The sequence below is a fragment of the Dromaius novaehollandiae genome, chromosome 1 (genome assembly GCF_036370855.1).
Source record: "Dromaius novaehollandiae isolate bDroNov1 chromosome 1, bDroNov1.hap1, whole genome shotgun sequence".
NCBI lineage: Eukaryota > Metazoa > Chordata > Aves > Casuariiformes > Dromaiidae > Dromaius > Dromaius novaehollandiae.
In genome coordinates, this window is record NC_088098.1 from 199,922,798 (window position 1) to 199,936,435 (window position 13,638).

General features: G+C 33.3%; 1 protein-coding gene across 6 annotated transcripts in view; it reads left to right on the forward strand.

Annotated features, from left to right (window-relative positions):
• Positions 1-13,638, forward strand: part of PSPC1 (paraspeckle component 1) — a 64,120-nt gene that overhangs the window by 19,673 nt on the left and 30,809 nt on the right. For 3 of the 6 annotated variants that reach the window (XM_064505035.1, XM_064505036.1, XM_064505037.1), the window contains exon 7: positions 12,037-12,094. The exons of 1 other annotated variant lie outside the window; for it this stretch is intronic. In XM_064505035.1, coding sequence (XP_064361105.1) covers positions 12,037-12,094 — 58 coding nt within the window. 2 more of the 6 variants (XM_026112098.2, XM_064505040.1) reach the window with 2 other exon arrangements.

Genomic DNA, 13,638 nt, shown 5'->3' on the forward strand with positions numbered 1-13,638 from the left:
CCTCAGCTACTGGAATTAAAGTTTGACTTGGAGTTTGTACATGTATTTACCCAGGCTAAGAAGAGATTAACTTTCAGTCCTAGATGTTGTCTACTTGGTACCTATTTTGGACTGGTCTACCTATCTGAATCCTGAGATCTTACTTGGTGGCACTGAGAGTTGCAGGCAAAATAAACTCCTGTACTTAGTAAAGGTTACCATTCTTCAAAGGGTCCTTTTCTTTAAAAAAAAAAAAAAAAAAAAAAAAGTGAGAGAGAGAAAAAACTCACACACTCAAGGAGTGATAAGTGAGTCCATAGATACAGTATTTTTTTGATGTGAGGAATTCTGTCAGTGAATTGAATTGGTGAGTGTGAGGAGATCTTATTTTTAGATCTGGTTTCTTTCTCCTGAGATGCAGTGCCTTCTGAGTAGATTTTTGTTGGTGTGAACAGTAAGCTTCTGACCTTCTGATCAGTCTCTGAAGCTTTACACCAGTAGCTTGAAGTATGACTTTTTAACAGTGGAAATGTGGTAAACTCTGGGACCTAAAAATGAGTCTGTCTTAATGGGATTGTCTGTCTTTTGATACCAGGCTCAGTGCTGTTCCTTGACTAAAATATTTAAAGTTTTTCTTGTGAATCTTCAACAAACCTCGTATGTGTAGTGCTGTAGATATCAAGTAGATTTATCTGATTACTAGAGCTACTACTATTTTGGATTATTAAATCTTCCATGAGCATAGGGAATTTAATTCCGATCGGTCTGTCTCCCACTGAGGGTTTTGTTAGATTTCATTTTATTTTTTCAGGGTTTTGGTGTTATTGTTAGATTAATTAGCATTTTCTTTTAACAGGCAGTGGTGGTGGTGGTGGGGGAGGGGAGTATTTGAGGCAAGTTTCCGTACAGCTTTTTCTGTAATTGTTCAAATGGGGAGCTTGATGGCTTGGTTGATGGAAACAGATTTTTAAAGTTCTAAAGGAGTGAACTAAATTCATTAAAGGTTAAAAGTTTTTTTTTTCAACTGTTAAGATTTCCCACAATAGCTAAGGGCTCACTAATTTGTGCAAGATGAAAGTGTTGCTTGTATTACCAAGGCCGGATTGCACTGCTTTTTACTAGTGCTGCTGAATGCAATTTTGTTGATTGTTCTGTTAATGGAAAATCCTAAGGCTGTTAGCCAGTAAGCTTCCCTTCTAAATGTGTTCATACAAAAGATCTACTGTCAAGGACAATCTAAGGTCAAAATTACATTCTCCAAGCCTTGTTTCTCTTCTGTATGGGCTGTTGAAGATTTTTATTAAAAAAAAAAAAATTGTTCATTTGATTTACTTCCTTATTCCTTCTCTCCCTATTTTGCTCTTCTGAATTATTTAACATTTGTTTATGTGAACTTGTAATTTTAGGTAAGAATCAGCAACTCTTGTTTGTTCCTATTACATTCTGATTCCCATTGTGTCCCTAACATGATTCTGACCTTTGGGTCTATAGCACCTATATATAGAAGATTTTTTTGTTAAACATCTTTCGACGGAAGCAGACACTGTAGCTGAAGAGTTCCTGTATGGGTTTGAAACATGAGATTTAACTAGAAACCAGTGTTTTTCTTACTCCGTTTGGATTTGTTCAAATGACCAGCTTCTTAAAGGTTTGGTTAAAAATACTAAAATTTCCCTGATGCGTTGTCTTTGATTTTTCTGAATCAGAACTGTTTTATTCGTATGATTAGTGACTTTCTTCATTCAAGACTACTTAATATCCCTCTTGTTTCATAGTAAATGACCTGCAGATTTTATAATAGTGCTGTCTGGAAAGCTGTGGAGCGGTGGGAGGGATTGTCATTTTCATGCCAGGAATCTTCGTTGGTGCTCCATTGTGTTCTGTATTTGTAAGTGCTGTATGTGTGTGTTAGGGAAATACCTAAACGTTGAACCGTTCTGATCTTAAACAGCATTGGTAACTTGTGTATAAAAGACTGGATGTATTTATGTTAGAAGTTTCTTCTACAGGACCTTTGTGTAGTGATGAGAATGTACTTCCATCTTCGTTTGAAAGTTTGGCTTTCAATTGCCTTTTGGCAAATACCTGCATATTCTAACCATTTGGTAACTCAGGTCAAAAACAGAATAGCAACTACAGATGGACTTGATATTTTTCAGTTGTTATAATTTAACATATGTAGTATCTTCTTGGTAGTGGAAAAAATGTTAATTTTAGAGAATCTGGAAAATAATTCTGTTTAGTTTATTCCCATTATAAATAGTGCTGCTGTTAGAGTATTTTAAGTTCATTTAGCAATATTGTTGTATTTGATGTTCCATTTAAGAAATAGTTGCATTTGTACATAAACTCACACCTTAATATAAAAATGTATTCTTTGGCTTCCAACTAAACATTCATGTCTTGTCCACTTCATCTCATACTTGATCATGAAGTTGAAGGTAATTGTCTTTGAAATGTGTAGTGTTCATCCCGTTAGTTTGAATATTTACTTCGACTTGTTCGACGTATGCAAAATCTAAAATGCTGCATTGTTTTATAATGCCTGATTTTCAGTTAAGTATTTTACTGTATTTATTTCTACATGATAGCTGGTACTGTTAGCCCATTTGTTACCAGTTAGACAGCCCTTCAACTCTACACCCACAAAGGAGTGAATTGTGGAGTATGTCTTAAATGAAATGATTTTCGTCTTGTTCCTGTGAAAGTACGGTATCCTCTGTGCTTCCAAAGATGTATCATTTCTGCTTTGATATTTAAGTATTCTCATGCCATTCCTTTAGCTAAAGTAAAAACAGAATGACTCTAAGATGAGCTTCAACATAAAATCCTCTAGTATGCTTCCAAAAATAAAAATATATTGTGAATATAATGTGAATAGATTGTGAACTTGGAGATACGGTGGACATTGCTTTCAGAAAATAGTTTTATGGGTAAGTAAAGAGTTAAGTGCCTGAAATTGATTTTTCAGTTGATTGAAAAAATATTTGCATTATGTTCAGCTCTTGAACTGCATTTAACTTCTGTTTTTCATTACTGTCATTCATAAAATGAAGCTAATATGGAGGAACACAGGAAAAGTGTTTTTTATATATTGTTTCTGTGGATCTTAAGCAGATCTGACTCCTGGTGAACCAAGTTCATTGACAGAATGTTTTAGTGAGCAAGTGACTATCAAGAGTTACTGTATAAATTTCTTATTTGATTTTTTTAAATAATTTGCATAGTTATGAAACTGTTCATCTCTTCTAAGCATCTCTGTCCCCTGAAAAGTTTTAAATTTTAAATATTTCCAAATTCTATTTTTTTGGAGAAGCAAAATTTTTTCTTCATTTTAAATGATAGTTAGAAGATCAAGGGGAAGTTTTGACTAGTTTGAATACCTCTGTTGATTGCTATCAAATAGTCAACAGTCTGAAAAAAAAATCTGTTCTTGTAAAAGAAGCTGCTCTCAGAAAGCACTTGATCTGCGTAGCCATAGATGGTGAAGGGATTTGGCAAGATTTTTTTTTTTAACTGAACAATGAGATGGTGATGATTAAAGCATGAAAGTAAAATGTTTGGACTTTATTCTTAGCTGCTGATGATCATATGCAATTGTTTGGAGTCAGACTCTGCCATCAGTACACATTAATTTTTTGGCTGGTGGATAATGTTTTCTGTAGGTTGTGAGAAAATGAAGAACTGCAGTTAATTCACCTTTTATTGAGTTTTATTGTGGTGCTTTATGTGAAGGGAAATGAGAGGGGTGGTGAGAAAACCTTAGAAATTAATATCTTAAGGCAGTACTTTAAACAGTATGTCTCAAAATGCAGAGAAGCATCAAGTAACTACAAGACTAAAATAACTTTGCAGAAAAGACAAATTTCAATAGGAAACAAAGTTCTTTGTTCAACAGAGTAAATTCTACTATAAATCTTTGCTAATTTTAGGCTATTTTTTGTTTTAGCAATTTAACAGATTGTCGTTTGAATTTTTGGCCTATAATAAAGCATTCTCAAAGTATGAGTTTTGTGTATAATGAAGCTGCAATAACCATGAAAATTTTTCATCTCTCTAAATCTCTATATGTGTATCTCACATAGAATTAGACTTTCCTCATATCTGATAAAATGTCTAAAGAAAGCACAAAAGTTTTGCACTAAAAATGAATTTATTGATGTTTTTATTTAAGTTGTTGAGACCTCAGATTTTTCTGTGAAAGATTGCAGTTGTCAAGCTTTGTTTCTGAGGTAACTAGAAAAAGACAGCTTCTGTAGTAGCAACAGCCACTTTTTAATATTGGAGGTAGATGAATATTTCTGCATGCTAACAGGTGACTGAGTTCTCAGTTGTGTCCATGATAAAATTTCCCAAGTGCCTATTCATGAATGTCTTACAAAAAAGTTTTACATTACTACTTTCTGGCTTAAGTGTTCTGTTTACCTGCTCTGAGATTTAAAACAAAATAAAACAAAAAACCCCCCAGTGATGACTATCCATGCTTTTTTCCATTTTGAAGTTGACTTGTCTTCTCTAGCTTATTTGCCATATTTCATATACTTCAGAAAAGTGGCTATATTCTGCTTCTCACAAGGTCCATTGCATAACAGTGCAGGTATTCTTGTCTATTTTCATAACCTAGTTTCTAACCCTTTAGCCCTTAAACTAAAATTTTGAAAAGATCACTTGTGGACAGTTACTTTAACTAATAATTCACTGATAGTAAGTCTTCACTACAAATAGATTTCACTCTAAGGTATTAGCTGTTTTCATTTGATTCTTGAAAGAATTTCAGCCAGCTCTTAAGTTGTAGAAAAATACTGATGCAGGATGACAAGATTCTTTAGTTTTCTGTGCTCTGATTGTGAAGCAGTAGCTGAAAAACACTTCCAGACTGAAACAGTGTGCCCAAAATACGGAATTCGGTTGCAGAATAGCAGTGGTGTTTGGAAGCCTTTACTGTCATGAAAAACAAATTTTTTCCTCTTTCTTTGATGGTATTTTAGTCCACACTTTGTGTAAAGAAATTACGTCTCTGATCTAGTTTTCCTTTTTGATTGTAAAAATATATATATATATACACTCATGTTCTGCCAGATGTTACAGGCTCTCTTATAGATAGAATGAGTTAGAATATTCTGGATTTAAAAAGAATCAGATAAGAGAAAGAGGGACATGTGAAATAGAAATAAAAATCTGGTTGATGAACTAATGGTTCTTAGGCATTATAAAGAAGATGAAAGAGCATGTGGACTACTGTCTCTTATAAATATAAAAGTTGTATTTGGAAAGTATGAAATTTAATTTTTCTTGGCCAAGACACAAGAGCAGCAAGTATGCTATATTAATAAACCTGGCTGTCCTGTGTTGGTTTAGATTTTGATGGCCACTTAAAATCTCACAAGTCATATTAAAGCTAGTCTTAAGAAAAAAGGTGGCTTACAGCAGTATCTTTGAGGTAATAGCAGTATAGGGATTGTTCATTCTTGAATATTTTCAGTACCTGTAATCAGATTGCATTAATAAGACTTTAGTTGCTATAGATGACTAACTTTGAGTGTTACCATGTACTTGTGGCTTTTAAATACTTGCTTAATGAAGTTGTACAGTTGAGTAGAGTTGTATCCAATTTTCTTGTTAATTCTTTATAAAATGTACTAGTATATGTTACAAGGCATGTTAAGACTGACATTTTTAATATGATGCTATGTTAGTTGTCTTACATGTTACTAACAAACAATTTTCCTTTGGAATATTTCTTTCTAATATTTATTATATGGCTTTAAAATACAGTCTGTTTTAAGTAAAATAATTCTGTGAATTTTTTAAGGAATAACTTTAGCTTGAAGAAGAGTTATTTTTTGGCCTATGTTAACACCTTTTGGCTTTTCTGTGGGGTTTAGATGTTGAGGTCTTCTCTCAGCAACAGAGGGCTCTACAAATGGTGTAGAAGGGAAGTGAGGGAAGGTCTCACAAAAGTTGAAGACCTTTCTTGTTTGTTACCCAAACAAAAAGCAAAGGGCAAAGACATGCAACATGGAGGTTTTTCACAAATGAAAGCTTAGTGAGGGAATAAACTGTATAAATGCCAATTTAAATAACTAATTGCTGTACCTTTTTTGTTCATTTATTTTGAAAGAAATTGCTCAATTTTAATAATTACATTATTTTAGAATATTATTTAAATGATGGGATTATTTATGTAAGAAATGCGCTGAATTAATAATCTTTTTTCCATAAGAGAAATCATAATTTCTGGTCAATAGGTATAATTACCATTGTAACTGTCATTAGGAATGCTTTTCCAGTAAGTGCTAAAAGCATTTGTATGTGTGTGTTCATATAAATATGAATATGCGTGTGTATATATATGCACACACAGTATATTCCAATATGTTTTTACATACATGTATAGATCTGTGTTTAATGCAATGTATATTACTGTTTTTATGGATTAGATTCTTGCAATTTTGGTATTTTTAGCTGTGTAACTTAAATCAGTGAGTCAGCTTCAGTTATATTCATGACTTGAATCAGCAAGGAGGAAATTGGCTTAAGCCATCTGCTCTAGCCTTGTTAGAATGTTCTTCTCAAAGACTAAGTCCTATTGACAACTTATTAAACCTAATGAAAATTCTTGTTGTATTTGCTGCATGAAAATAGGAGTGTATAGCTTCATATATATTGTAGCGGTTCCTTAGTTTAATGGGCTTGCATACTTAATTTTGTATGATACAGGAGAGCTCATTTTTTCCAACTCCTATATAGAAACAGTCATTTGGTTCACAGACTGAAGAGCGGTTTAGGTTAGAATGGATGTCAGGAATCATCTAGTACAGCTCTCGACGTGAGAGGCTAGCTCTGGCTTTAGGTCAGGTTGCTCAGGGAAATGCCCAGAAATCTTTCATTTTGAAATGAGATCAATATTTTTCATTTACAGTTATTTAAAGTTACTGCCTCTGGGATAATTGGAACTATTTTTCGTTACTGCAACTTCAGAGATTTTACATACAGGTCCTAACCTATGAGTAAAAGCTGAGGGTGAAAGGTAAAATGAGGGAGGAGAAGGCTTTTTTACTTTAACTCCTAACTGGCAACTTAACTTTTAATGAGCTAGTCATTGGAGTGAACTGGTAGAAATTCTGAAGAAAACATACATAATGTGTAGCAAAAGTATCCCGTACATTCTAGTTTTGGATGCGTAACCAGTGATTTTAACCACTTCAATGATTAATGTCTTTAAAATACAGCCCTCTTTCAGTAAAATATGATTTTGTGTAAATAGTAGCTGATAGTTACTATTTTGTTCTGTCAGTCCGCGATGGAAGGGAAAAATTTATGATTAAGGGAAGCTATGCCAAAATTAGTTATGCTTCCTAGAAAGACCTTTGGAAATAGTTTTTATTACCTAGAAAGACTTAATGAAATAAATCAGTCTTAGAAGAAAATAATAGATTCTAGTAAGAGGTACAGAAATGTCTTGCATATTTTGTCAAATATGAAGTTTGCTAGAGCGCAAATTCAGGTTCCACATAAAGTAAAAAGGTAAGAAAATCAGTAGTGTGAATTAATATTTTGTGGTGAACACACAACTTTGATAACTGTGCTTATTTATGAAGTTACTGATTTTTAATGTGCAAATTTGAGTTGATGTGGGAAATATGTTTTAATAAGGCATTTTTGATGCTGTGTCTTGTTATTTGGTCACCATTTCTTAGATGAAAGGTGAGTGGATAGCGTTACGTAAATCAGGAACTGCATTTCTCGGCCACAGACACTTGAAGGGAACTATATAATATGTCTTCCGATATGAACAGATACTTAATATTTCTGTTGATATCTTGCTTTTTCATGTTCTAAATTATTCAGTGATACATATTCCACTTCATACAAATTTTTTGACAATTTTGTTACAATGAATGCTATGTCATTTGGAGACAAGTTTTTTAATATCTTTGTACCGCTGAAATTACAAGGCATGTTCCCAGGAAGAAGAAGTAATGTCAGTTTGTCAAAACAATGTCAGTACTGTTGATTAAAAAAAAAAAGTTTGTCAGTTTTGTAACTACTTGTGTTTCCATTTTCAATGTGAGAGAGGAATGGCATCTGATGAAAGCTCTCCTGTATCTCATCCAGGTTCCTTTTCAAAACTGATAAATTTCATGATGTTATGGGGAGCAGATTTAAGAATGTACTAATATCTTTTAAAAAATAGAAGAATCATCCTGGCAGTTTTCTGTTTGCTTAGACTACTGGTATCAATGGTGATTGAAGTGTAAGAACGTTGCTATGCAGGATACGTATCGAGTGCTCAAGAAATCTCATTTACAATGCTTGTAAAAAGGGCAGAATCCATAAAATATAAAATGTACAATGTGTATGTAATTTGAAAACTGGGAATACTCAATATTTTCATGTAGAACTAGTTTTTACAGTTGGCATTAAAAGGAATTGAAAATGTGAGGAAGTCTAACTTATTTTTAATATGTATGTCTAAAATAACTAGCAAGTACAATGCTGTAGTTGCAATTGTATCACATTTTCTAAAAGCAAATTATTCAGATGAATCATACCTTTTTGAGTTTTGTTGTTATCAAGTCCTAAAGCATCTTATTAGAATCATGCAAAAGAGAAGTCATTAGGAAATTTGTCTTTTGAGTTGTGTGAAGAATTGTCCTTTGACAGTAGTGTTTGCTTTCCTTTGATCCCATTGTTCTTTCTAGGATTTCCCTAAAGTTTATGTTACACTTTATTACGCACCCTTTGTCTTTCATGGTTTACTTTTCCCCCTGTAATTCTATATTATCCGTTTTTCTTGTTCTCTTCCAGTTCGAGTCCTTTTACCAGACACTGTGCAACTTCAGAGGTTCTTAACCACCTCCCTACCTATTTCTCTAGTAACTGTTTAACCTTCCTCTCTCTAGCTGCTCAATTTTAACTCCCTGTTATGGGTACTTACGGGTGGCTTCAGGAAAAGGGCTGAAGCAGGCTACTACTGAAAAGAAGAATGGGCAATCACATAGTGAGAAAAGAAGCCCTGAGAAGATGATCTAGTTCTCATTCTTATGTTTCACAAAGGGCTTGTGTGTCCAAGAACAGAGCCTTCAGGTAGGCTAGAATATCAGCCAGGTGTGGCTCGGCTGCTTCACTCTAACTGCTTATTGATATTCCTTTTTTGGTGGCATTTTAGACAAATGCCATGGAATGGTGCACTTAACTGCAGGAACTTGTTCATACATACATAGTAAAAAGTTGTCTAGGTCATGAGGTGTGTGGGATAGGACTGAGTTTTTGTCAACATTGGGCTCCTTCAAATATGAAGTTTTGTAAATGATCTTATCTAAATATGTTTTTATAGTTACTATGTGAAGTTTTTAATTACATTCATGATGTATGCTGTAAGCTTACATTTGAAGCTGAGTATTTCCTCTGACGGGATTTCTTTTATATGTGCTAATTCAGTGTTAATTTTATAGATGAAGAATTTCCCCATGCCAAAAATTCAACAGAATGTTACAAATTATGAAAATAAAACAATAGGAAGAGAGGAATAATAGTTTTTGGTAGGCGTGTTGACAGATTATTAGACAGCAGAGATGATAAGGCCCTTCAGTGGATCACGAGCCTAAAGCTGAAATGTTTTTTACATGGTAATAAGTCAACACCAAAGTTAAAGATGCAAAGTGGCAAATACTTACTTTGGGCTTATTGTTACAAAGATTAAACCAGCAGGAAAAAAAGTAAAAATTCCTACAGCCCTTCGTGCCTTTCATTCCCCCTTTACCTCATGTTTGTTGTACTAACTGTTAATTGAAGACTTGTAGCATTTATGGCAAGCTGAGAAATTAAGGGTATATTAAAGTTTATCGATGCTTCTGTTCTTCACAAAGAAAATAGTTCTAGTAATGAGTACACTTCTGTAGCTCTATATTTAATATTCTTCTCTACCTGGTTTCATACTCAGCCCTGCCTTGTATAGCACTTTTCACATGAAGTACTGTGCAGTGGAATTGGAGATACTTAAATTCTTGTTTTGTGTTGCAAGAATTGGAAGTGTCCCAAATTAGATTATGGGCAGTAATCCAAAGTCTGATACATTCAGTTGTAGCTAAAGAATATCCCTTGTCTCTTTGTGGCTTCTCTGAGGTAATTTGTTTATACACACACAAACACTTGCATATCCACATGATGGATGTAAATAGATAGCCATGGTGTCATTCTACCATGCTGGGCTAAGGATTGGCATTAGTGATGAAATACCACATTTTTTCCTTCTATCTTCTAATGTCAGGGCTGAGGTATAATAGTGGACTGATAACAGAGTTGTATACTGTTTTTTGTGACTAACTGGCCGGTATCAATTTATGGATGTGATTGCCCCGCGGAGATACTGATACTACTTAAATGCTAGTACACATTGCTCTGGAAGGTTTGACAAAATTGCATGGTTCTGTGGGATATAAAGGTTTAAGGTGGGTTATAGGGTTGGAAGGAGGAGGTCCTTCTTAAGATGTTTGTCAGTTGACTTTCACAGCTGGACTTTAAGACCTGCCTTTGTCTCTTGGTCATGAGCCCTAACTTTTCTTCTCTTCATTAAGCAGCATTTCATCCAGAATGGTGTTTAATCATTATTCTTATATTAAATATACTTACTAGACTAATATGATTTACCAGAAACAAAACTATTGACCCAAGAATGTTTTATCATACACGTTATGGCAACTTCCTATACCAGGATATCTTTACAAAACTATTGACTCCTGTCAGATATTGGTGATTGCTACTTTAAATGTGCAAAGGTAGAAGACTCTCAGATTTGTCATCCAAAAGATGATTGAATGAAAAAGGACCTTGATAAAACTAGAAATACTATGAATGCATTTTGATATGGTTAATATTTCAGTTTAAAAGTTACTTTTAGCAAGGCTGATTCAGTTGCTCAGGATAATGGAATTTGTTTCAAAGGGCGTCTGAATTTATACTCATAAATCGTAAGTGGAATGATTTTCAGAAAACCAGGTAATTTTTTTCTTTTCACATATGCTTATTGTTAAGACGCATGTGTGTTGACTGTAGGATGGAATATACTTTGGCATTCTTGTGGAAGATTCTTAAGAAAAATCTTGTTTTTTGGTACAGATTTGGTTTTTTTCCTTTTGAACTGTGAAATTTGTTCTGTTTCATCCTCTTGATGTAAACGGTAATATTAGAATCACCTAGAATTTTAATTGTCTGTGATAGGTGTACTTTGTTCTCCCCTAAGTAATTTTTGCCAATCTGGTTCTACTTTTAGTTTTAAGTATTGTTTCCTTGCAGGCCGTGGTTCATGATCAGTAATGTCAGTGTTTTTTTCTGGTGGGTAATCGAGAATCGGTTGAATCTGGATCAATTTGGCATATCATTGTATTTGTCTGTTTAGCATAAATGCATGTTACATAGTTTGATACTGCATTTTTATGCTAGCTGCAAGAAGAGGGTACAGTACCTGATCTGGCATAACAATAGCATGGGATAAGTGATTTATCAAAAAATGTGCCACCACTCAGTTAACAGTCAAAATTATTTGAACAAAGTTGAACTGGCAGATTAACTTTATATGCCATAGTATAACCCATCCAAGCTTGGTTTCAGATCAACAGAAGCATTTTTGAGTCATAAAGCCAGATTGACTGTATTATTGAACCACGGCCCTTAGGCAACATGGTAATAAGACATCTTTATTTACACTTTAATACATAAATATACTGCTTTTTATTAATGAAAATACTGAAGGTGGATTTATGTGCAGTTGATCATATTACTCTTCGGAAACTTTAGATGGCTGAATCTGATAAACGAACCTTTTGATTTAATCTTCCTTTAGCATTGTGCAAAAATGCACAATATTGTTCTGTTGAACTTATTACTGCATTCCATTTTATAAAAGCAGGGGAATATATTTAACTTTATTCCTTGTACACTTTTGTAATCAATGGAAACTTTTAAAACTTGAAAATCTTTATTTTCATGGAGTAAATGGGAATGTTTAAGTTCTAAGAATGATAGGTTGACCATGAAAACTATGTTTACTTTCAGAGAGAACAGGAAATGAGAATGGGTGATATGGGTCCTCGTGGAGCAATAAACATGGGAGGTAGGGATCTGAAGGAAAAAGGCTTCTGTAATTTAAAATTTCATTTCTTTGGGACTGTACATGTTACTCATAGGTACTATTCATTTGTGACAAGTACTGGTTAAAAGGAATAAACAGTTTCATATTAGGAAATACAAAATCTCACCCATTTTGCTTGCGAACAGCTGACTTTTTTTTTCCAGTGAGTATCTGTTTGTATTTTACTTTGAATACATGTGGAAGAAAAAATGATGCACAAGTTAGGAGAAATAAAAAGGCAGGAAAAGAGGATAATCTTGAATTCATCTGATGAATCAGATATCAGATCAGATATCTGCATATCTGATCCGATATCTAAATCTTTTGTTGTTTAAGAAGTGTTCAGAGTTATTTTGGGGGGCTACCTGATCAGAAAAATCGTGACTGTAATTGCATGCAGTGAAATGATTTAGAACTTAAAAGAAGTCAGTTCTTGTTGACATACTCAACAAAAGATTAATGAATAATGAGATTGGTATCTTAATTTATTGCAAGTCTGTACTTGCAAATATTCTCAGTTGACTTTTGTGGTTTATAGTATTGTCACTGCTAAAAACTGGTACTGTGAAGTCTTAAAAAGTATGTTCTTAAAAATTAGCACTTGCTCCATATATTCAGACTGAAACAATTAGGATTTTTTTGTTTAACCAGAATATCTGCTTTTAAACAATACTGAACTTGGACTATTTCTTGAAAAACAATCTTACTAAATGATGTTAACTATCAATGTATGTCGTTAGGAAGCTTCCTAATGTTTATAAAAACAACAAAATAATTGTATACTTAAAAGTATCATTCTTATGTCTTCTAAATTTGAAAGTATTTGCAAAGTTTATTAGATGCTGTGGCTTAACTTTGCTAATGTGAATTTATACATTAATTTATTTGTTCAGCCCAGGTTTTAAATACCTTACTCACTTCATTGCATTCACCAACAGCAACATGTTTACAAGTGTGCAAAACTTTTTTTTTCCTTTTGGAAAATATTTTTGAAAGCTTTAAAAATAATTTTAAAGGAAGATATTGTAAAGACCAAATAATCTAGAAATAATATTCTGAGGCACAAATTTTGATTGAGAATTTTTACTTTATAGTTGTATTTTTGCTTATTGTTTATGTGCTCTACTTGAAAATTCCATTTAATTAGGAAACTTAAAATATTGATACTGTGGAAACTTCTAATGTCAATTTTCCGGATCTGCAACATATGCTTCTTACATACAGATTCTAAATCTTCCTAGATGCATGCGTATGTGTAGCAGTCAGTTCACTGCCCTTCACTTTTCTTACCAGATTTTAATGCTTAATATTTAGATCCATCATAGTCTTGTTTGATAAGGTTTTGGCTTTGACTTTTGATTTAAACTTACTAAAAATGACTACTTTTAGAAATAAATGTGTAATTCCAGAAGAGGTTATAGTAACAGCTAATTGCTTTTTTAAAGGGGGAAAATATCATAGCAAGTAGGTGAAGATATTGCTTTTTTCATAGTATGTGGATTTTAGGTTAGTTTGCTGTAGAGCTT